Genomic DNA, 24,453 nt, shown 5'->3' with positions numbered 1-24,453 from the left:
CTCCCTTCCCTGCCCCCCCTTCCACCTCTCCCTTCCCCCCGTCCCTTCACCCCCCGTCCCTTCCCCCCCCGTCCCTTCCCCCCCCGTCCCTTCCCCCCCCGTCCCTTCCCCCCCCGTCCCTTTTCCCCCCCCGTCCCTTTTCCCCCCCCGTCCCTTTTCCCCCCCCCGTCCCTTTTCCCCCCCCGTCCCTTTTCCCCCCCCGTCCCTTTTCCCCCCCCGTCCCTTTTCCCCCCCCCCGTCCCTTTTCCCCCCCCGTCCCTTCCCCCCCGTCCCTTTTCCCCCCCGTCCCTTTTCCCCCCCCGTCCCTTTTCCCCCCCCCGTCCCTTTTCCCCCCCCGTCCCTTTTCCCCCCCCGTCCCTTTTCCCCCCCCCGTCCCTTTTCCCCCCCCCGTCCCTTTTCCCCCCCCGTCCCTTTTCCCCCCCCCGTCCCTTTTCCCCCCCCCGTCCCTTTTCCCCCCCCCGTCCCTTTTCCCCCCCCCGTCCCTTTTCCCCCCCCCGTCCCTTTTCCCCCCCCCGTCCCTTTTCCCCCCCCGTCCCTTTTCCCCCCCCCGTCCCTTTTCCCCCCCCCGTCCCTTTTCCCCCCCCCGTCCCTTTTCCCCCCCCCGTCCCTTTTCCCCCCCCCGTCCCTTTTCCCCCCCCCGTCCCTTTTCCCCCCCCCGTCCCTTTTCCCCCCCCGTCCCTTTTCCCCCCCCGTCCCTTTTCCCCCCCCCGTCCCTTTTCCCCCCCCCGTCCCTTTTCCCCCCCCCGTCCCTTTTCCCCCCCCCCGTCCCTTTCCCCCCCCCCGTCCCTTTTCCCCCCCCCCGTCCCTTTCCCCCCCCCCGTCCCTTTTCCCCCCCCCCGTCCCTTTTCCCCCCCCCGTCCCTTTTCCCCCCCCCCGTCCCTTTTCCCCCCCCCGTCCCTTTTCCCCCCCCCCGTCCCTTTTCCCCCCCCCGTCCCTTTTCCCCCCGTCCCTTTTCCCCCCGTCCCTTTTCCCCCCCGTCCCTTTTCCCCCCCCGTCCCTTTTCCCCCCCGTCCCTTTTCCCCCCCGTCCCTTTTCCCCCCCGTCCCTTTTCCCCCCCCGTCCCTTTTCCCCCCCGTCCCTTTTCCCCCCCGTCCCTTTTCCCCCCCGTCCCTTTTCCCCCCCCGTCCCTTTTCCCCCCCGTCCCTTTCCCCCCCGTCCCTTTTCCCCCCCGTCCCTTTTCCCCCCCGTCCCTTTTCCCCCCGTCCCTTTTCCCCCCCGTCCCTTTTCCCCCCCCGTCCCTTTCCCCCCCGTCCCTTTTCCCCCCCCGTCCCTTTTCCCCCCCCGTCCCTTTTCCCCCCCGTCCCTTTTCCCCCCCGTCCCTTTTCCCCCCCCGTCCCTTTCCCCCCCCGTCCCTTTTCCCCCCCGTCCCTTTTCCCCCCCCGTCCCTTTCCCCCCCGTCCCTTTTCCCCCCCGTCCCTTTCCCCCCCCGTCCCTTTCCCCCCCCGTCCCTTTCCCCCCCCGTCCCTTCCCCCCGTCCCTTCCCCCCCCCGTCCCCTTCCCCCCCCCCGTCCCCTTCCCCCCCCCCGTCCCTTTCCCCCCCCCCGTCCCTTTCCCCCCCCCCGTCCCTTTCCCCCCCCGTCCCTTTCCCCCCCCCCGTCCCTTTCCCCCCCCCCGTCCCTTTCCCCCCCCCGTCCCTTTCCCCCCCCCCGTCCCTTTCCCCCCCCCCGTCCCTTTCCCCCCCCCGTCCCTTTCCCCCCCCCCGTCCCTTTCCCCCCCCGTCCCTTTCCCCCCCCCCGTCCCTTTCCCCCCCCCCGTCCCTTTCCCCCCCCCGTCCCTTTCCCCCCCCCCGTCCCTTTCCCCCCCCCCGTCCCTTTCCCCCCCCCCGTCCCTTTCCCCCCCCCGTCCCTTTCCCCCCCCCGTCCCTTTCCCCCCCCGTCCCTTTCCCCCCCCGTCCTTCCCCCCCCGTCCCTTTCCCCCCCCCGTCCCTTTCCCCCCCCCGTCCCTTTCCCCCCCCGTCCCTTTCCCCCCCCCGTCCCTTTCCCCCCCCCCCCGTCCCTTTCCCCCCCCCCGTCCTTTCCCCCCCCCGTCCCTTTCCCCCCCCCCGTCCCTTTCCCCCCCCCGTCCCTTTCCCCCCCCCCGTCCCTTTCCCCCCCCCGTCCCTTTCCCCCCCCCGTCCCTTTCCCCCCCCCCGTCCCTTTCCCCCCCCCCCGTCCCTTTCCCCCCCCCCGTCCCTTTCCCCCCCCCGTCCCTTTCCCCCCCCCCGTCCCTTTCCCCCCCCCCCCGTCCCTTTCCCCCCCCCCCGTCCCTTTCCCCCCCCCCGTCCCTTCCCCCCCCCCCGTCCCTTTCCCCCCCCCCCGTCCCTTTCCCCCCCCCCCGTCCCTTTCCCCCCCCCCGTCCCTTTCCCCCCCCCGTCCCTTTCCCCCCCCCCCGTCCCTTTCCCCCCCCCCCCCGTCCCTTTCCCCCCCCCCCCCCGTCCCTTTCCCCCCCCCCGTCCCTTTCCCCCCCCCCGTCCCTTTCCCCCCCCCCCGTCCCTTTCCCCCCCCCCGTCCCTTTCCCCCCCCCCGTCCCTTTCCCCCCCCCCGTCCCTTTCCCCCCCCCCGTCCCTTTCCCCCCCCCGTCCCTTTCCCCCCCCACCGTCCCTTTCCCCCCCCCCCGTCCCTTTCCCCCCCCCCCGTCCCTTTCCCCCCCCCCGTCCCTTTCCCCCCCCGTCCCTTTCCCCCCCCCCGTCCCTTTCCCCCCCCGTCCCTTTCCCCCCCCCGTCCCTTTCCCCCCCCCGTCCCTTTCCCCCCCCCGTCCCTTTCCCCCCCCGTCCTTCCCCCCCGTCCCTTTCCCCCCCCGTCCCTTTCCCCCCCCGTCCCTTTCCCCCCCCCGTCCCTTTCCCCCCCCGTCCCTTTCCCCCCCCGTCCCTTTCCCCCCCCCGTCCCTTTCCCCCCCCCCCGTCCCTTTCCCCCCCCCGTCCCTTTCCCCCCCCCCGTCCCTTTCCCCCCCCCGTCCCTTTCCCCCCCCCCGTCCCCTTCCCCCCCCCCGTCCCTTTCCCCCCCCCCCGTCCCTTTCCCCCCCCCGTCCCTTTCCCCCCCCCCTCCCGTCCCTTTCCCCCCCCCCCGTCCCTTTCCCCCCCCGTCCCTTTCCCCCCCCGTCCCTTTCCCCCCCCGTCCCTTTCCCCCCCGTCCCTTCCCCCCCCGTCCCTTCCCCCCCGTCCCTTCCCCCCCGTCCCTTCCCCCCCGTCCCTTTCCCCCCCCCCGTCCCTTTCCCCCCCCCCCGTCCCTTTCCCCCCCCCCGTCCCTTTCCCCCCCCCGTCCCTTTCCCCCCCCCCGTCCCTTTCCCCCCCCCCGTCCCTTTCCCCCCCCCGTCCCTTTCCCCCCCCCGTCCCTTTCCCCCCCCGTCCCTTTCCCCCCCCCTTCCCCTTCCCCCCCGCCTCTTCCCTGCCCGTTCCCTTTCCCCCCCGTTCCCTTTCCCCCCCCCGTCCCTTCCCCCCCCGTCCCTTCCCCCCTCCCTTCCCCCCCCGTCCCTTCCCCCCCACCCCTCTTCCCCCCACCTCTTCCTGCCCCCCCCCTTTCCCTGCCCCCCCCTTTCCCTGCCCGTTCCCTTTCCCCCCCGTCCCTTCCCCCCCCGTCCCTCCCCCCTTTCCCTGCCCCCTTCCACCTTCCCCCCCCTTCCCTTCCCCCCCACCCCTTCCTTCCCCCCGCCCCCTTCTTCCCTGCCCCCCGTCCCTTTCCCCCCCGTTCCCTTTCCCCCCCGTTCCCTTTCCCCCCCCCGTCCCTTCCCCCCCCCCGTCCCTTTCCCCCCGTCCCTTTCCCCCCCGTCCCTTTCCCCCCCGTCCCTTTCCCCCCGTCCCTTTCCCCCCCGTCCCTTTCCCCCCCGTCCCTTTCCCCCCCCCGTCCCTTTCCCCCCCGTCCCTTTCCCCCCCCCGTCCCTTTCCCCCCCCCGTCCCCTTCCCCCCCCCCCCGTCCCTTCCCCCCCCCCCCCGTCCCCTTTCCCCCCCGTCCCTTTCCCCCCGTCCCTTTCCCCCCCGTCCCTTCCCCCCGTCCCTTCCCCCCCGTCCCTTTCCCCCCCCCCGTCCCTTTCCCCCCCCCCGTCCCTTTCCCCCCCCCGTCCCTTTCCCCCCCCCGTCCCTTTCCCCCCCCCGTCCCTTTCCCCCCCCCGTCCCTTTCCCCCCCCCCGTCCCTTTCCCCCCCCCGTCCCTTTCCCCCCCCGTCCCTTTCCCCCCCCGTCCCTTTCCCCCCCCCGTCCCTTTCCCCCCCCCGTCCCTTTCCCCCCCCCGTCCCTTTCCCCCCCCCGTCCCTTTCCCCCCCCCCGTCCCTTTCCCCCCCCCCGTCCCTTTCCCCCCCCGTCCTTCCCCCCCGTCCCTTTCCCCCCCCCGTCCCTTTCCCCCCCCCGTCCCTTTCCCCCCCCCCGTCCCTTTCCCCCCCCCGTCCCTTTCCCCCCCCCGTCCCTTTCCCCCCCCCCCGTCCCTTTCCCCCCCCCGTCCCTTTCCCCCCCCCCGTCCCTTTCCCCCCCCCCGTCCCTTTCCCCCCCCCGTCCCTTTCCCCCCCCCCGTCCCTTTCCCCCCCCCGTCCCTTTCCCCCCCCCCGTCCCTTTCCCCCCCCCGTCCCTTTCCCCCCCCCGTCCCTTTCCCCCCCCCCGTCCCTTTCCCCCCCCCCGTCCCTTTCCCCCCCCCCGTCCCTTTCCCCCCCCCGTCCCTTTCCCCCCCCCCGTCCCTTTCCCCCCCCCGTCCCTTTCCCCCCCCCCGTTCCCTTCCCCCCCCCGTCCCTTTCCCCTCCCCCCTTTCCCTTCCCCCCCCCTTCCCTTCCCCCCCCCTTTCCCTTTCCCCCCCCTCCCTCCCCCGTTCCCTTCCCCCCGTTCCCTTTCCCCCCCGTTCCCTTTCCCCCCCCGTTCCCTTTCCCCCCCCCGTTCCCTTTCCCCCCCCCGTTCCCTTTCCCCCCCCCGTTCCCTTTCCCCCCCCCGTTCCCTTTCCCCCCCCCGTTCCCTTTCCCCCCCCCCGTTCCCTTTCCCCCCCCGTTCCCTTTCCCCCCCCGTTCCCTTCCCCCCCCCGTTCCCTTTCCCCCCCCCGTTCCCTTTCCCCCCCCCCGTTCCCTTTCCCCCCCCCGTTCCCTTTCCCCCCCCGTTCCCTTTCCCCCCCCCGTTCCCTTTCTCCCCCCCGTTCCCTTCTCCCCCCGTTCCCTTTCTCCCCCCCGTTCCCTTTCTCCCCCCGTTCCCTTTCTCCCCCCCCGTTCCCTTTCTCCCCCCCGTTCCCTTTCTCCCCCCCGTTCCCTTTCTCCCCCCCGTTCCCTTTCTCCCCCCCGTTCCCTTTCTCCCCCCCGTTCCCTTTCTCCCCCCGTTCCCTTTCTCCCCCCCGTTCCCTTTCTCCCCCCCGTTCCCTTTCTCCCCCCCGTTCCCTTTCTCCCCCCGTTCCCTTTCTCCCCCCCGTTCCCTTTCTCCCCCCCGTTCCCTTTCTCCCCCCCGTTCCCTTTCTCCCCCCCGTCCCTTTCTCCCCCCCGTTCCCTTTCTCCCCCCCGTTCCCTTTCTCCCCCCCGTTCCCTTTCCCCCCCCCCGTCCCTTCCCCCCCCCCCGTCCCTTCCCCCCCCCCCGTCCCTTCCCCCCCCCCGTCCCTTTCCCCCCCCCCCCCGTCCCTTTCCCCCCCCCCCCCGTCCCTTTCCCCCCCCCCCCGTCCCTTTCCCCCCCCCCCGTCCCTTTCCCCCCCCCCCGTCCCTTTCCCCCCCCCCCCCCCGTCCCTTTCCCCCCCCCCCGTCCCTTTCCCCCCCCCCGTCCCTTTCCCCCCCCCCCCGTCCCTTTCCCCCCCCCCCGTCCTTTCCCCCCCCCCCGTCCCTTTCCCCCCCCCCCCGTCCCTTCCCCCCCCCCCCGTCCCTTCCCCCCCCCCCCGTCCCTTCCCCCCCCCCCCGTCCCTTCCCCCCCCCCCGTCCCTTTCCCCCCCCCCCGTCCCTTCCCCCCCCCCCGTCCCTTTCCCCCCCCCCCCGTCCCTTTCCCCCCCCCCCGTCCCTTTCCCCCCCCCCCGTCCCTTTCCCCCCCCCCCGTCCCTTTCCCCCCCCCCGTCCCTTTCCCCCCCCCCGTCCCTTTTCCCCCCCCCCGTCCCTTTCCCCCCCCCCCCCCGTCCCTTTCCCCCCCCCCCCCCGTCCCTTTCCCCCCCCCCCCCCGTCCCTTTCCCCCCCCCCCCCCGTCCCTTTCCCCCCCCCCCCCGTCCCTTTCCCCCCCCCCCGTCCCTTTCCCCCCCCCCCGTCCCTTCCCCCCCCCCCCGTCCCTTTCCCCCCCCCCCGTCCCTTTCCCCCCCCCCCCCGTCCCTTTCCCCCCCCCCCCGTCCCTTTCCCCCCCCCCCCCCCGTCCCTTTCCCCCCCCCCCCCGTCCCTTTCCCCCCCCCCCGTCCCTTCCCCCCCCCCCGTCCCTTTCCCCCCCCCCCGTCCCTTTCCCCCCCCCCCGTCCCTTTCCCCCCCCCCCGTCCCTTCCCCCCCCCCCCCGTCCCTTTCCCCCCCCCCCCCGTCCCTTTCCCCCCCCCCCCGTCCCTTTCCCCCCCCCGTCCCTTTCCCCCCCCCGTCCCTTTCCCCCCCCCGTCCCTTTCCCCCCCCCCGTCCCTTTCCCCCCCCCCGTCCCTTTCCCCCCCCCCGTCCCTTTCCCCCCCCCCGTCCCTTTCCCCCCCCCCCCGTCCCTTTCCCCCCCCCCGTCCCTTTCCCCCCCCCCGTCCCTTTCCCCCCCCCCGTCCCTTTCCCCCCCCCGTCCCTTTCCCCCCCCCGTCCCTTTCCCCCCCCCGTTCCCGTTCCCTTTCTCCCCCCCGTTCCCTTTCTCCCCCCCGTTCCCTTTCCCCCCCCCCGTCCCTTCCCCCCCCCCCCGTCCCTTCCCCCCCCCCCCCCCCCGTCCCTTTCCCCCCCCCCCCCGTCCCTTTCCCCCCCCCCCCCGTCCCTTTCCCCCCCCCCCCGTCCTTTCCCCCCCCCCGTCCCTTTCCCCCCCCCCGTCCCTTTCCCCCCCCCCGTCCCTTTCCCCCCCCCGTCCCTTTCCCCCCCCCCCGTCCCTTTCCCCCCCCCCCCCGTCCCTTTCCCCCCCCCCCGTCCCTTTCCCCTCCCCGTCCCTTTCCCCCCCCCCCCGTCCCTTTCCCCCCCCCCGTCCCTTTCCCCCCCCCCCGTCCCTTTCCCCCCCCCCGTCCCTTTCCCCCCCCCGTCCCTTTCCCCCCCCCCGTCCCTTTCCCCCCCCCGTCCCTTTCCCCCCCCCCCCGTCCCTTTCCCCCCCCCCCCCGTCCCTTTCCCCCCCCCCCGTCCCTTTCCCCCCCCCCGTCCCTTTCCCCCCCCCCCCGTCCCTTTCCCCCCCCCCCCCGTCCCTTTCCCCCCCCCCCGTCCCTTTCCCCCCCCCCCCGTCCCTTTCCCCCCCCCCCGTCCCTTTCCCCCCCCCCCGTCCCTTCCCCCCCCCCCGTCCCTTTCCCCCCCCCCCGTCCCTTTCCCCCCCCCCCGTCCCTTTCCCCCCCCCCCGTCCCTTTCCCCCCCCCCCCGTCCCTTTCCCCCCCCCCGTCCCTTTCCCCCCCCCCGTCCCTTTCCCCCCCCCCCCGTCCCTTTCCCCCCCCCGTCCCTTTCCCCCCCCCGTCCCTTTCCCCCCCCCGTCCCTTTCCCCCCCCCCCGTCCCTTTCCCCCCCCCCGTCCCTTTCCCCCCCCCGTCCCTTTCCCCCCCCCCCCCGTCCCTTTCCCCCCCCCGTCCCTTTCCCCCCCCCCCGTCCCTTTCCCCCCCCCCGTCCCTTTCCCCCCCCCCGTCCCTTTCCCCCCCCCCGTCCCTTTCCCCCCCCCCGTCCCTTTCCCCCCCCCCCCGTCCCTTTCCCCCCCCCCCCGTCCCTTTCCCCCCCCCCCGTCCCTTTCCCCCCCCCCCGTCCCTTTCCCCCCCCCCGTCCCTTTCCCCCCCCCCGTCCCTTTCCCCCCCCCCCCGTCCCTTTCCCCCCCACCCTTTCCCTGCCCCCCCCTTTCCCTGCCCCCCCCGTTCCCTTTCCCTGCCCCCCTTCCACCTCCCCCTTTCCTTTCCCCCCGTCCCTTTCCCCTCCCCCCCCACCCCTTTCCCCCCACCCCTTCCCTTCCCCCCCGCCCCCTTCTTCCCTGCCCCCCCTTCCCCCCCCGTTCCCTTTCCCCCCCCGTTCCCTTCCCCCCCCCACCCCCTCTCTCTCTCTCTCTCTCTCTCTTCCCCCCCCCCCCCCCCCCAAGTCTCTCTCTCTTCCAACTCGCTCTCTCTCTCTCTCTCTCTTCCAACAACAACATGCCCTCAAAAAACCCTCGGCACCGCCGGGCACTCCAGCTAGTAAGGGTATATTAGGTCAGATGGCCAAAAGCTTGGTCAAAGAGGTAGGTTTTAAAGAGCATCTTTGAAGGAGGAGGGGTGGTTTAGGGAGGGAATTCCAGAGCTTCGAGCAGCTGAAGGCAGGGCCGCCAATGATGGAGTGACGAAAATCGGGATGAGCAAGAGGCCAGAATTGTAGGAGCACAGAAATCTCGGACGGTTGTAGGGCTGGAAGAGGTTACAGATAGGGAAGGGCGAGACCATGGAGGGGTTTGAAAACAAAGATGAGAATTTTAAAATTGAGGTGTTGCCAGACCAGGTCAGCGAGCATGGGGTGATGTGTGACCGGGACTTGGTGCGAGTTGGGATACGGGCAGCAGAGTTTTGGATGAGCTCCAGTTTATGGAGGGTGGAAGATGGGAGGCCGGCCAGGAGAGCATTGGAATAGTCGAGTCTAGAGGTAACAAAGGCATGGAGTAGATCTCGTTGTTTGTGGGCCCGTGGTGTGTCCAATTGGTTGCTGTATTTTCCCACATAATTGACTGCACTTCAAAAGTAATTTGTGCAAAGTACTTTGGGGCAATTTTCAAAAGTGATGACACTCTATACAAACGCAACTCTTCCTATCTTTATTCTGCTTCATACCCGTGTTGTTCTTGACCTGGGAATACTTGATGCATGACACTGGGTGCTAAAAGTGGAAAAGTGCTCCATTCCCCAGAATTGACATCCTTCACCTTGAGTATAAAAACCTCAATTTTAAATATTTGTGGAAACAATACCAGTGCGCTCTGGCTTTTCCTGAAGAATCTGAAAGAATTATCTCTATTTTTGACATGTACTCTGAGGATCACACTAATAGGCAGCTCCCAAGTTAAGTTAGTTGGCTCTTGGTTTGACCAACCATAATGGGCACTGGCAGTAGCTAACAAATCCCTGCAACACCTAGGCCAAGTCGCATGGCATTCTCATTCCAGGACAAGTGTGGACTCTGCAGTAACAACAGAAATTGCTGGAAAAACTCAGCAGGTCAGGCAACATCCGTGGAGAGAAATTTGAGTTGATGTTTCGGGTCGAAACCCTTCTTCAAAACTGGAAAGAAAATAGATTGAAGGCAGGGCTGCGATCGAACAAAAGAAGTAAAAGAGACAATAAAAGGTATTTGAAACCAGACGAGATGATAATAGGCAATTTCTGTTATTTCGGATTTCCAGCATCTGCAGTATTTTGCTATCGTACTAATGTGGACTCTGCAGTGAAGGTTGACCTATATATCACTGGGTATTGATCATCAGACTGCATTGGCATCAAAACCTTAACCCAGCACCTATACAGGTTAGCCCCAGGCGTCGCCCTTAAATAAAACTGAAATCCATGGTATTGCTATTGAAAGGTTCTGCACGAAGAGCCGTTGAACAGTCGTCTTTGTTCCTGTCATGCACCATGCATTCACTAATGTCAACTGACATTGCTGGGCCAGTACTGGTCCCTTTCTCATTATTTGCAGCATTTGGCAATGCCTTCTGGGCCCATTGTGTTGTTTGGCTCCAAATCATCGATGCTGCAGTGTCATCTGAGCATTTAACACTTAGTTCTCCTACATCACTAATGGGCAGTTGGCTTTGCTCATGCTTTGTTGGAGGTGGTCCTGAATTTTCACAGTTCCCAATTTGTCACCTCCACGGATATTCACCCTCGAGTCTGTCCAAACATTCATACCACTGGAGATTCCCAGTATTGTCAACAAAAGTTTGGTTGAGTATACAAGATATTAAGGAATTAATGAGAGATAATTTCCATAAGTAGCTCATCGCTGTCTCCACCAACTTAAGAATTGGAATCAGTACATGGTGTTTGATATTCCTTACTGTTTTTGGTTAGACCAGGAGGATGATCATGACCATAAACCAGAAACATAACCCAAAGTTCTCGATATATTTAATACCAAGGTAACTAAGGTTCCTAAGGTACAAACCCTTAACACCGGTAACGTAGTTGATAATTCAGTATTCTAGGTTACAGATGCTTGCAGATTACAACTTGTCTGAACAGGAAAAGTAAGCATTTCAGGCATTCAAGCTGTCAGCCTTGAGTAGTAGAACTCTTGCTTCTGGACCAGAGGGCATGGGTTCAAGGCCCACCTAAGAGACTTGAGCACATGAATTCAGTGAAGGACAAAATTCAATCCAGCCTGTTAGGAGTTATTTCTCCAAGTACCTTTAAAAAAAAAAAGGAGATACAGGGTGGTATCCTTCATAGGAATAGGAGCAGGCCACTCAGCCCCTCAAGCCTGCTCCGCCATTCAATTAGATCATGGCTGATCTGTACCTCAACTCCATTTATCTGCCTTTGCTCCATATCCCTTAATGCCCTTCATCTAAACACACAGCAATTTTGAAGAGATACTTTAGAGTAAGTTGCTCTCCAGCCTACAGGAAGGCCAGAAACACAAAATAGACACTTGAGTGTATTACTTGAAGGAGTGCCGCATTGTTAGAGGTGCTGTCTTTCGGATAAGACGTTAAACTAAGGGCCTGCTTGCCATCTCAGATGGACATAAAGTATCCCATGGCACTGTATGAAGAAGAACAGGGGAGTTTTGGTGTCCTGGCCAACATTTATCCCTCAACCAACACTACTAAAAACAGATTATCTGGTTATCACGTGCAGATTGGCTGGCGCATTTGGCTATGTTACAATAGTGACTACTCTTCAAAGGTATTTCATTGGCTATGAAGCACTTATGTAAGTCTTGAGGACATGAAAAGCGCTATGTAAATGCAAGTCTTTTCCTTTCAAGCATTGGTGTTTTTCTGCTAAGACTGGCCTATCCAATTCATCAGGCAGGATTCTCATACAATAGGGTGGCTTAGATTCATTCATAATTGAACTGCACAGCTATCCTTACGGGACCTTACAGAGCAATGGATCAAAAATCTCCTTCAAAATGCTTCGCTTCAACAACGTGCAGTTGCTGTTTACCTCATCATTCTCTATTTTGTGTTTCTGACCTTCCTGGAGGCTGGAGAGCAACTTACTCTAAAGTATCTCTTCAAAATTGCTTTGTGTTTAGATGAAGGGCATTAAGGGATATGGAGCAAAGGCAGGTAAATGGAGTTGAGGTACAGATCAGCCATGATCTAATTGAATGGCAGAGCAGGCTTGAGGGGCTGAGTGGCCTGCTCCTATTCCTATGAAGGATATCACCCTGTATCTCCTTTTTTAAAAAGGTACTTGGAGAAATAACTCCTAACAGGCTGGATTGAATTTTGTCCTTCACTGAATTCATGTACCCTGCTTTTGAGCCGTTGCAGTCTTGTGATCTAAAGGTGCTTGCATGTTGGTGGTAGTGTGCTCAAATGAAAGCTCACAACCTACAAATGATGCTCTTACATTTTTCTTTAGCCAGGTGCTGCTGATTTATAATAAAAACAGAAAATGCTGGAAATGCTCAACTGGTCAGGCAGCATCTGTGGAGAGAAACACTGAGTTAACGTTTCAGGTCGATGACCTTTCGTCAGAACTGGTGCTGATTTATATTGGGCCTGTTGGAGGCCGGGAAAAAGAAACCCATATTTTGCATTGTTTCACAATCCACAAAATTTCAGTTCCTGGATAGTGTTGGAGGCGTAGAATTCAGGCCATTTATAACTGGAGCTGTCAGTGGTGAGAGTACCAACTGTGTGTTGCTGGTGCCGCGTTAATGCATTAAAGTCCTCGCTTGGGAAACCACTTTGCTGGCTACCTTGTCTCAGGCGGGGAGAGTTAGTGAACTCCAAGCTTTTGACTTGAAGTTAGTAGAGCTTCATTCATCAATTTTTTTTGTGCTTGAGAAGACTAGACTGAACCAAACCAAGCAGTTCTGAGCCCCAGTGCCATCCAATTTAAATATGCTGTCATTCCAGAATGCATGGTACATTGCTGCCCTCTCATCAAAGTCACAAGTAACATCCTTTGCGACTGTGACAAAGGTAAACTATCCCTCCTCGTCCTTCTTGACTTCGCAACCTTTGACACTGTTGACTACTCCATCCTTCTCCAACGCCTCTCCACTGTCGTCCAGCTGGGTGGGACTGTACTCGCCTGTTCCATTCTTATCTATCTAATCATAGCCAGAGAATCACCTGCAATGGCTTCTCTTCCCACTCCCGCATCATTACCTCTGGTGTCTCCCAAGAATCTATCCTTGTCCCCCCTCCTATTCCTCATCTACATGTTGCCCCTTGGCAACATCATCCGAAAACACAGCATCAGTTTCCACATGTTTATGGATGACACCCAGCTCTACCTCTCCACCATTTCTCTCGACCCCGCTATGGTCTCTAAATTGTCAGGCTGCTTGTCTGACATCCAGCTCTGGATGAGCAGAAATTTTCTCCAATTAAATATTGGGAAGACCGAAGCCATTGTTTTCAGTCCCTGCCACCAACTCTGTTCCCTAGCCACTGACTCCATCCCTCTCCCTAACATCTGTCTGAAGCTGAAGTGCACTGTTCGCAACCTTGGTGTCATATTTGACCCTGAAATGAGCTTCCGACCACATATCCGCAGCATAACTAAGACCGCCTATTTCCACCTCCGCCCCTGCCTCTGCTCATCCGCTGCTGAAACCCTCATCCATGCCTTTGTTACTTCTAGACCTGACTATTCCAATGCACCCCTGGCTGGCCTCCCACATTCTACTCTACGTAAACTTGAGGTCATCCAAAACTCGGCTGCCCGTGTCCTAACTCGCACCAAGTTCTGTTTACCCATCACCCCATGCTTGCATTGGCTCCCGGTTAATCAATGCCTCGATTTCAAACTTCAAATCTCTCCATGGCCTCGCCCCTCCCTAGCTCTGTAATCTCCTTCAGCCCCACAAACCCCGCCAGGATATCTGCGCTCCTCTAATCCTGTCCCCTTGAGCATCCCTGATTATAATCCCTCAACCATTGATGGCCTTGTCTTCTGATGCCTAGGCCCTAAGCTCTGGAATTCCCTCCCTAAACCTCTCCGCCTCTCTCCCTCTCGCTCCTCCTTTAAGACGCTCCTTAAAACCTACCTCTTTGACCAAGCTTTTGGTCACCTGCTCTAATTTCTCCTAATGTGGCTCGGTGTCACTTTTTTTGTCTTGCAATACTCCTGTGAAGCGCCTTGGGACGTTTTACTACGTTAAAGGTGCTATATAAATACAAGTTGTTGTTGTTGCAGCAAGAGATGCAACCTTGAGCAGTTGTTTTTAAAAGATCACTGAACTTATTTGACAACTTGAACCAACTTAGCCCTAAAGGTTAATTTACAGGATGCCTATAGAGTTACCACTTGGATCAACCATTGTACTTTCATGGTGATAGTTTGGTTTTTTAATAGATTTGTTTTGGCCGTGCTTATTATGTGTCATAGGAAAAAATGAAGTCTGAAAAGCCTTATTGTTTTGTGGATTGTCAGAACTTGGGTCTTTAATTTAGTTACAAAATGTTCTAGCTAATTAAATAGATGGTTTTACAAAAATAGCTATAATGTTGACTGGATGTGGTTATAAACAGCCCATAAAAGTCAGCTTCTTGAAGGCAGAGGGGACTGATCTGGCTTATTAGCAGCAGCAATCCAGCATGAACAGGACTGGGAAAAGGGAGGTAACATAGCGATGAAGGGGAGAGGGAATGGGAGAAATGGCCAGCAGTGAAGGGGACATAATCTAGGAGCGCTGCTTAGGAAGGGAGAGGAGGGACGAGAGAAGCTGGGGTGGACAAGGAAGGAGTGTGCTAGCATGAGGTGGGTTGGATGCAGAGGCGAATACTTGAATGGGGGTAGGAGGAGTGGTAGAAAAGTATGAGTTGGGAGGGTTGGAGGAAGATGAGGGTTTTGATGTGGTACAGTGTTACTGTGAACTGATTCGAGAGGCGAGTAGAGTACCTCCTGTAAACTGGGTTGGGGTGGAGCATGAGGTGGAGGAGTGACTGTTGAGGTAACCTTTAGGGAAGTGATGGTCTGTTTTATATTATTTGGACTAAAAATGTATCCATTATGAAGTGTAAAAGAGCTTAAAGTTAACCAAAATGTATCATTTTCAATGTAAAGATTCAATATTTTCCGAGGGAGCATGCACCCAGACTCTCCCAAATACACCACCAATTTTATCCTTTTAGGCTTTAATATATTGTCCCTCGAATACAAGTGTAATGACTTTAATTTCTATGTGGAAGGCTAATAGTCAGGGCTGTTCTTGACCCATCAGCCTCTTGGCAGCTGTGCTAATTTTTGCTTAAAGCTGTTGGTCAGCTTTCTGCTAGTTTTTTGGGTTAGCGTATATCTAGTCATTGCTCCCTCAAAGAGAAGGGAGCGAGGGGACATCTGGAATAGTGCTCAACATATACAATGGCAGATACCATGATAATGACCATTTTGTAACTAGTCAAAAGCTATGCACTGGTTTGACATGTCTGTCTCGCTTCAATATAACTCCACGTTTGACCAGATACAATTCATAACTCTAGCGCACGATTATGAATTTACGGTGCTTTCTGTCTATATTCCAGTTCTCTGCTGTTCCAGAGCCCTTGAGCTGCCACGACTACCTGCCTGAACTGTCACACACGTCTTCCTGCAAACAGCAGAAAGGCAGCACTGTGTCCTGGGAACAGCTGGAGGCCATGGAACTCCCATCTTTCCAGCCTGCCTACTTGGTCTTATGCCGAGTTCTCCTCAATGTTATTCACGAATGCTTGAAACTAAGGTTGGAGCAGAGACCTGCAGGAGAGCCATCGCTGTTGAGCATTAAACAGGTAGCCTGCCAAAAGTGTCGCAGTCATCGGGCAAGAGTTAAGATTTGTGCCTGATTTCATCGGAATGTTGCAGTTAGTGTGATTTCATGTGTATTTTTCTTTTTTGTTTGAAAGTTTGTGTAGTATTGATGTGTAAACATCTTAAGAAAGCTCACTTTCTGATACAGTACTACAGTATAGCTATCAGCAAATTTATCTGCTGGCACAGATTGTGCCTTTTTAAATGGAACAATTTCAGATGTTTTTAAAGCTGTTGATGCTTTTTAAGTTTTCATATAAAATGCAAAATTTGTTAAATACTTTAAATGTAAATGATTACTATTTCTTGTGCCATAAGAGTACATATAACAGATTAGTTGAAATTAATTAATTATAATAAATGGAACTATTATGTTTAAGCTACTCTGTTAATGTTAGGCATTAATGGTCTATTTTTCAATACTAGTTTTACTATAAAATGTGTCTCTTTTCAGCCTGATTTTTCAGATACAACAACCACTTGTATTTATATAACGCCTTTAACGTAGTAAAATGTCCCAAGGTGCTTCACAGGAGCAATATAAAACAAAATTTGACACCGAGCCACATGAGATATTAGGGCAGATGACCAAAAGCTTGGTCAAAGAGGTAGGTTTTAAGGAGCGTCTTAAAGGGCGAAAGAGAGGTTTAGGCAGGGAATTCCAGAGCTTGGGGCCTTGGCAGCTGAAGGAACGGCCACCAATGGTTGAGTGATTATAATCAGGGATGCTCAAGAGGACAGAATTAGAGGAGCGCAGATATCTTGGAGGTTTTGCAGCTGGAGGAGATTACAGAGATGGGGAGGGGCGAGGCCATGGAGGGGTTTGAAAGCAAGGACGAGAATTTTAAAATCGAGGTGTTGCTTAACCGGGTACCAATGTAGGTCAGCAAGCACAGGGGAGATGGGTAAACGGGAGTTGGTGAGAGTTAGGACATGGGCAGCAGAGTTTTGGATGACCTCAAGTTTACGTAGAGTAGAATGTGGGAGGCCAGCCAGGAGTGCATTGGAATAGTCAAGTCCAGAGGTAACACAGGATGAGGGTTTCAGCAGCAGATGAGCTGAGGAAGGGGTGGAAACGGGTGATGTTCCAAAGGTGGAAATAGGCGGTCTTAGTGATGGTGCGGACATGTGGCCGGAAGCTCATCTCGAGGTCAAATATGACACCAAGGTTGCAAACAGTCTGATTCAGCCTCAGACAGATGTTAGGGAGGGGGATGGAGTCGTTCGCTAGGGAACAGAGTTTGTGGTGGGGACCGAAGACAATGGCTTCAGTCTTCCCGATATATAGTTGAAGGAAATTTCTGCTCATCTGATACTGCATGTTGGACAAGCAGTCTGACGATTTAGATACAGTAGAGGGGTTGAGAGAGGTGGTGGTGAGGTAGAGCTGAGTATTGTCTGCGTACATGTGGAAACTGACGCTGTGTTTTCGGATGATGTCGCCAGGGGGCAACATGTAGATGAGAAATAGGAGGGGGTACAAGGATAGATCCTTGGGGGGCACCAGAGGTAACTCTGCGGGAGTGGGAACAGAAGCCATTACAGGTGATTCTCTGGCTACGATTAGATCAGATCAGAATGGAACCAGGTGAGTGCAGTCCCACCCAGCTGGATGATGGTGGAGAGGCGTTGGAGGAGGATTGTGTGGTCAACCGTGAATGATAATAAAGCAGATATGTTGGGGCAAATCTTGCTGAGTGGGGCATCTTGTGATGTACGCGGTTAGACTTTTTTCTGCACCTTTCAGCTCGAATTTCTTTTGCGCTGTAACATGCTGGAAGTGCGAGCTGATAACGGGGCATCTGGGACCTTGAACAATGGAACCTTAACCAATGAGATTTAAGGATTGAGAAAGAAATAGAGAAATGATGGAGATGGAGAGTTTATTAGACTGGGTGAGTTAAGAATCAAATCAGGTACAGAAAGAGAAATAAAGAGTGGCAAAGGAAGATTAGATTAAGAGAGAGAAATGAGACAAAAGAAAAGTAAGAAAACAAATTATTTGCATTTTAAAAAAATCTTTAAGAAGAATTTACTACATGCAGGAATGAGACTCAACAGTTTGAATTGTTCCCTTTCTGGGCGAGAGAGGTTGATTGGCATTGCAATGATTATCATGTAATTAAAAGGGTACTTACACTGTTAAGTTCCCGCTAAGTTTCTGTGGCGAGTTTAATGGGCAATTAACGTGTAAATCTAGCAAGTTCTTAAAAATAACGGGGAGGCTAAGGGTGCAATGCCGTTTGCTTTGCACGGATTGGCATAAATCGACCAGCAAATTCTGGAGATCGCAACTTGCGAGTGTCACTTAATCCCCAGAACTTTCTGGCCAATTTACATAGAAACATAAAAGATAGTAGCAGGAGTAGGCCATTCGGCCCCTCGAGCCTGCTCTGCCATTCAATGAGATCATGGCTGATCATCCAAATTCAGCACCCTGTCCCTGCCTTCTCCCCATATCCCTTGATCCCTTTAGCCTTAAGAAATATATCCAACTCCTCCTTGAGTATATTTAATGAATTGGCCTCCACTGCCTGTGGTAGAGAATTCCACAGGTTCACCACTCTCTGGGTGAAGAAATTCCTCCTCATTTCTGTCCTAAATGGCTTACCCCTTATCCTTAGACTGTGACCCCTGGTTCTGGACTCCCCGGCCATCGGGAACATCCTTCTTGCATCCAGTCTGTCTAGTCCTGTTAGAATTTTTAAGTTTCAATGAGATCCCCTCTCATTCTTCTAAACTCCAGCGAGTATAAGCCCAATCGACCTAATCTCCTCATACGTCATTCCTGCCATCCCAGGTATCAGCCTGGTGAATCTTCGCTGCACTCCCTCCATGGCAAGAACATCCTTCCTCAGATAAGGCGACCAAAACTGCACACAATACTCAAGGTGCAGTCTCACCAAGGCCCTGTACAACTGCAGCAAGACATCCTTGTTCTTGTACTCGAATTTGTGCATTAATAACGGCGTGCATCATTAACACATTTTTCCAGCAAGATTTGGCCCATTATATTTTATACTGTAGCTAGAAACAGTTGTTTACAAAATGATGCAGTTATAGTAGAGAAATTGGATACTTCAAGCAACCAGTACCTTGAGATTACATCAGAACCCAATAGTTTTGGAAATGAAGCCTGTTGTACAAGTCAAGAATATATTCTTTTTCTGACTTGTGGTCAATGCACAGATGGCAGTCTGAGGCTTTTATGTACTATCAATAATATGTTAACATGCAGTGCGCTTTTAATATTGACTTCCTAAAACCCACATTGTTGGCTTTTGTAGTGCACACCTAACGTCAAACTATACATGCTAATTTTTCCACCAATTTTATCTCTTCCTATTCTCTTCCTCTCTTGTAGGTGTTGATTTTTTGTTGAGGTACAGTTCCGTGGGCGCCAGTTGCTTTCTGGTACTTTGCTCTAGTGACAGCACTTTGCATGTTAATGTCATCAGGATATTCAGTTACGGGGGAGGCTTGATGGCCAAGCCCTGACCCTGTCTTCACTTGACATTCACACAGCTAGCAGGAGTCACTTTTTAGTGATCAAGAGTAGACGCCCTGGTTGGTATTCCCCTTTCTTATACATAGGGCACCACAATTGGTCTCAATGCCTAACATCAGCCTGGCTGAAATCAGCTAATTCCAAACAGCTCAGTTTAAAACATTTTTATGTAACGTCAAAAGCTCATTGGTATATTTGCACTAATTTTCTTGCCTCAGTTGGAAATTGCAATCCAGCAATTGCCCATCCATGCCGATCTTGCCAATAAACTTCAGTATTTAGCCTTATCTGTAAATGTTTCCAAATACTGCATATAATGGCTGTTTGTATTGCAGTTGGTCAGAGAGTGCAAGGAAGTGCTGAAGGGTGGCCTACTCATGAAGCAATATTATCAGTTCATGCTGCATGGGTTCGTGGATGAATTCCAGAGACAGCAAAAGGTTGACAGTAATATTGATGAATTTGAGGAAGATCTACATAAAATGTTAATGGTGAGTATATTAAAGAGTAAAGCTTTATATAAATCACATAATTAGGTAAAACCTGGGTTTTCACGATTTTTCTCTTACATTTGAAGCTGACACATTTTACCATATTAGACAAAAACATTCAGAAGTGCATTACTGTGGTTGTGTCTGAAAATAGATTCTGTGGCAGCAGCAAGGAAACTAGCTGATGTAATTTAACTTTATTCTTTTATGCATTTTGAGTTAATAGTGGTGGAAATACACTTCCTGTAGATTGTAGTCTGTTTCTAAAAGGTATCACACGAGTACTGCTGTCAAACTGCTGCCTCCCATCAAGTTTAAAAAAAAATCACAGCCATGTCTTTCTAAACCTTTGATAAGTTTCTAGTTTACTTTAAGCTATGCACTTGTACGGTTAATATAATTAACTATCTAAGTTGTGACTGAATAGAATGGTGATTTATGTAAGCTCTGTTCCACAGTTGTTTGTCATATGAAATTTAAATGCCTAAATTATTATAAATAGCATAACTCTGTGTCTCGTCATCGTGACCTTCGTGTGCTTAAATTCACGACAGCTGTGTGGTATAAAATTTAAAGCCATAAAACACCACTACTTGAATGTGAAATATAGGTTGCTTAAAATGGAACACAACCACATTCAAAAGGAAGGTAAATTTCAGATGACCCGTAAACAAAATTCTTTGCCAAGTGCCCTGAACTGTGTGCTCTTATGTTGAGAACTCCAGTCTATAACAGTACAGTTGGAGTACACCATTGCTTCTCCATTCACCAGTGTATTCGGAATGACAATTCAATTCCATTGTGATGTCCATACGGTATGTAATCTGTAATTTTACTGAACGACTTTGCACGCGATTTTGATTCTGGCAAGTCTGAACGGGGAATATTTTTTTTTTTACCAATTTTCTCCTGTTTGTCACTCTTCCTGTCCTGAAGGCAGTGACTGGAGTTAGGGTACTGTTCCACAGAAAATGGCCGCCTTCCATTATCTTGCCAAAATGGCCGTTTTCGTGTGCGAGTCTAGTCAGAGAGTGCAATTGTGCTCTCTTGTTTTCTAACTGATATCGACATGCAGACTTTTCAGCAAGGGCCACTAATTAGTGATCAGGAGCAGTTTTCATATCGCACAATTCTCCTCCCCCCCACTCCGTAGTCTGGGAATGATGAGGTAAATTGTAGCACCTGCACTTCCATCCTGGCTGAGATCAGCTAACTCAGCACAGACCACCGATTAAAAGTTAGGAACTTCATGGTCTGTATGGATCAGGATGGCATTGTGCTCCCGGAGCTGTCGTGGGTTTTAAAAACATTATTTTTCTTCCCTTGGCTTTTCTCGGATTGTACCCTGCCAAGAAGGCAAACGGGCAGCAACCTGCTCCAGCCATTAGCCTAACCATGGCATATTATTTGACCCTGAGATGAGCTTCAGACCCCATATCCGCTCCATTACCAAGACCGCCTACTTCCACCTCCATAACATCGCCCGACTCCGCCTCTGCTTCAGCTCATCTGCTGCTGAAACCCTCCTCCATGCCTCTGTTACCTCTAGACTCAACTATTCCAGTGCTCTCCTGGCTGGACTCCTAAACTTGAGCTCATCCAAAACTCTTCTGCCCATGTCCTAACTCGCAAAGAGTCCCGTTCACCCATCACCCCTGTGCTCGCTGCCCTACATTAGCTCCTAGTCCGGCAACGCCTCAGCTTTAAAATTCTTCTCCTTATTTTCAAATCCCTCCATGGCCTCGCCCCTCTCTATCTCTATGACCTCCTCCAAGATCTCTGCGCCCCTCCAACTCCGGCCTCTGAGGGAGGCAGGCTGGGATATGAGTACCACTGGTGTAAAGTATTAAAATATGCATTGAAAAGTTTGCAAAATACAGTTTTTTTTAAGAATCTTCTCAGTGCTGTGTACGTGTTTCTTTTGACATTTTAGGTTTATTTCGATTACATGCGGAGCTGGATTCAGATGCTACAGCATTTACCTCAAGCCTCCCACAGTCTGAAGAACCTTCTAGAAATAGAATGGAATTTTACCAAAGAAATAACCCCTTGCATCCGAGGAGGAGAGGCCCAAGCAGGAAAGCTCTTCTGGTAGGATCTGTGTGTTCAAAAATGAATGTAGTTAACCATAGTCAGAATGTATTTTGCTAAGTCAGGTGATCAAATCCCTTATTCTGATTAGCAGTATTACTGATCGTTTACCAAGCTCTGGATAAAGATACATACATACATAGGATATACACAGAAACAGGCCATTCGGCCCAACCAGTCCATGCCGGCGTTTATGCTCCACTCGAGCCTCCTCCTGTCTTTCCTCATCTAACTTTAGCAGCATAACTCTCTGTTCCCTTCTCCCCCATGTGCTTGTCCAGCCTCCCATTAAATGCATCTATACTATTCACTTCAACCACTATTCCCTGTGGTAGCGAGTTCCACATTCTCGTCACTCTCTGGGTAAAGAGGTTTCTTCTGAATTCCCTACTGGATTTCTCGGTGACTATCTTACATTGATGGCCTCTAGTTATGCTCTTCCCCACAAGTGGAAACACACTGTCAAAACCTTTCATAATTTTAAAAACCTCTTGGGTCACCGCTCAGCCTTCTCTTTTCAAGAGAAAAGAGATCCAGCCTGTTCATCCTTTCCTGATGGGTATAACCTTATATTCATTTACTGCAAGCTTTTTTTCAAATATCAGACTAAGGAACATAATTGATTCCCCCATACTCCGACAACATGCACGATTCATGCAATTTAGTTACATGATCTCTGCACAATGGCCATTGTCTTCACCGTTCTACATAAATCTCGAGAGAACAGCATGCTGCTGTGTGTTCAAAACATTTTGAATCTCCATGTAAAGTCTTACATCTTAGATATATCCTGCGGCTGGGCTGAGCATATTTGAGGAAGGGAGTTCAGTGGTGCACTTGCTGTCAGATAGCTTTAATCCTTCTACTCTACAATTATGAGCTAGTAATCCGTTCGAGCTTCCTTTTTTTGGTACTTTTGAGGCAGAGCTCTGTGCTGTGCTTATAGTTGGTACGGGTAGGCTGTGTTTATGGTTTCAGTCGTCTTCCAGTTTTCTCCTCTCATTTTCCCGAGGAGGTGACTTATGCTATTGGTGCCAGCAATCCTCAGGCAACTCAGGAGTTGCCAACTTGCTTGCCTTTGGAAGGCCAGCACAACCAAGCCTGAGCCTGCACTCCCTTGACATGTGTGCGCATGTGCTTGTGTGCCACTAGATAGCAATTGAGAGCTGAACTCCTGACTGCCCATTCTCTTCCTTCACCCCCCCCCCCCATGCCCTCAGCCCAATGGTACTGACCCCAATTGTGCTGCCAGCAGAGCCCAAAAGAGCAGAGATCAATGAACTCGGCACAGACCAGGTATCACACCAGGGATCTTCCTCATCTGTGTGGCTCAGTAGTACCCCAGTCTTTGAAGGTAAAGTTAGGACTCATTGCAATCTTGAAGATGCTGCAAGTATCTGAGTGTGTTACAGTATACAAACAGGCCATTTGATCTGTTAAGTTTTCTCCACATGAAGCACTCACTTGATCACTCCAAATATGTAGTTTGTTCCTCATCCTTGAGCAACTATCTAATTCATTTTTATAAGAATTTATGGGCTTTGTCTCAGTAACAGTTTGTGACAGAAAATACCACATTCCAAACACCCTCTGTGCACCTAGTGTGTAACAGCATAACATTGATATTCTCTTTATTGCCCTGTCCTTGCTTGAGTGAGGAGTGGAATGAAATGGAGGGACACAAGTTTCAGCAGTCTCTCTGCTGACCTCCTCAGTTGTGGAGTGCATCTCTTCCTGTCTCCTGCCCGTTGGCTAATACCATATTTATACTGCAGCACACTTCTACCTGAATCATTTCTGCACTGGTAAGGATACTGCTGCTCTTGTAATCTGTACTGCTTATATTGTTGGGGGAGTGGAGGCTTCGCAGCAGTGGTAACGAGACGTAATTTCAAATCCGCACTACAACAACAACTTGCATTTATATGGCGTCTTTAACGTACTAAAACATCCCAAAGTGCTTCAGGAGCATAATCAGACAAAACTTGACACTGAGCCGCTTAAGATAATTAGGATAGGTGTCTAAACGTTTGGTCAAAGAGGTAGGTTTTAAGGAGCATCTTCAAGGAGGAGAGGGAGGTGGAGAGATTTAGGGAGGGAATTTCAAGAGCTTAGACCTAGACTGCTGAAGGCACGGCCACCAATGGTGGGGCAATGGAAATCGGAGATGCACAGGAGGCCAGAATTGGAGGAGCGCAGAGATCTGAGGATTGTAGGACTGAAAGAAGTTATAGAGAAAGGGAGGGGCAAGGCCATGGAGGGATTTCAACTACGATTGTGACTTTAATTCAGAAACATAATCTAAAAATGCATGCAGGTTAAGTGATACAAAAGTTCCATTGCTATGATCCATGTTCATGTTCCATGATTGACATTGGTGTGGAGGGGAAAACATCTTTTGCGATGGCACTCTGAGCCTGTTATGGTACAAGCACCACTTCATTTATGTTCGTGCTGCTGCCAGAGTTCTGGCTGCCTTTGCCAGTGCTGCAACTTCAGTGCGTTGTAAGAGCAGATTATTTGCTTTATTATTTGCTTGTTGCAGGAGGCACAAGGCACAAAAGCAACCTGTGAGGGAGTATATGTCCTCATTGGAAAGCAACATAACATCGCTTTTTTTAAAAAAAGAGTAACTAGGAAAGAGAAGAGAAATTTTCCCCTCGTTAGCTTGGCCAATTCCTCACCTCTCTGGTGTGTATGTGTGGGTGATGAAGTGATCCAGCACAAGGATATCTCCAATGTTATCAGAACCATTTCTTCTTCCTACTACCATAAGGCAGCCATTAATGTTGAGGTTAAGGCGCGTATCCCCCTTGGCCTGCAGCATGACGGGGAGAATGAGCAGAGGCGACACAGAGCAGGACAAGCTGCTGGAAGAGGGGGAGGAGGGCTTTCAGCAGGAGGTCATATCCACCCAGTATCTTCAGGGAGCAATTCTCCTACCACAACCTCAGCGAGGAACAGAGCACGTGACGTCTCTGGAGGTGCTCACTAAAATCTGCCATCTGCTACAGGCAAGCCTGCAGCCTCAGTCCAGGGCAAGGATGGCATTGCCAGTGGCTATAAAGGTGACTGTGGCCTTAAACTACTTCACATCGGGCTGCTTCCAGGCTGGAGCAGGTGACATGTTTGACATCTTCCAGTTCACCATCCACTCCTGTATAAGGGAGGTGAGTGAGGCTCTGTATTCAAAGAGAGCTGAATACATTTCATTCTCTTGCCAGAAAGAAGCCGGTGGAGTGAGCACACGGCTTTGCCAGGATAGCAGGCTTCCCCATGTTGCAGGGTGTCATTGACTGCACACATGTCGCTTTGCGGTGCCACATGTGAATTCGGAGATGTACCGCAACCGGAAGGGATTCCACTCCCTCAATGTCCAGCTGGTGTGCAACCATACTCGGC

General features: G+C 54.5%; 1 protein-coding gene across 5 annotated transcripts in view; it reads left to right on the top strand.

Moving 5' to 3' along the window:
* Nucleotides 1-8,946: 8,946 nt before the first annotated feature.
* Nucleotides 8,947-24,453, top strand: part of map3k4 (mitogen-activated protein kinase kinase kinase 4) — a 77,008-nt gene continuing 61,501 nt past the window's right edge. The window contains exons 1-4 of one of the 5 annotated variants that reach the window (XR_015077582.1): nucleotides 8,947-9,333; nucleotides 14,697-14,942; nucleotides 18,805-18,960; nucleotides 20,894-21,051. Coding sequence is in view for 4 of the 5 variants with exons in the window: in XM_085981995.1 (XP_085838121.1) it covers nucleotides 14,811-14,942; nucleotides 18,805-18,960; nucleotides 20,894-21,051 (446 nt within the window). In the remaining variant the exon portion in view is untranslated. The remainder of the gene's footprint in view (nucleotides 9,334-14,696; nucleotides 14,943-18,804; nucleotides 18,961-20,893; nucleotides 21,052-24,453) is intronic. The other 4 variants (XM_085981995.1, XM_085981993.1, XM_085981992.1 and 1 more) reach the window with 4 other exon arrangements.

This window comes from Somniosus microcephalus, chromosome 3 (assembly GCF_052327205.1).
Source record: "Somniosus microcephalus isolate GS21.2 chromosome 3, FLI_Smic_1.0, whole genome shotgun sequence".
NCBI classification, from domain to species: domain Eukaryota; kingdom Metazoa; phylum Chordata; class Chondrichthyes; order Squaliformes; family Somniosidae; genus Somniosus; species Somniosus microcephalus.
This window is presented reverse-complemented; position numbering and strand designations above follow the sequence as displayed.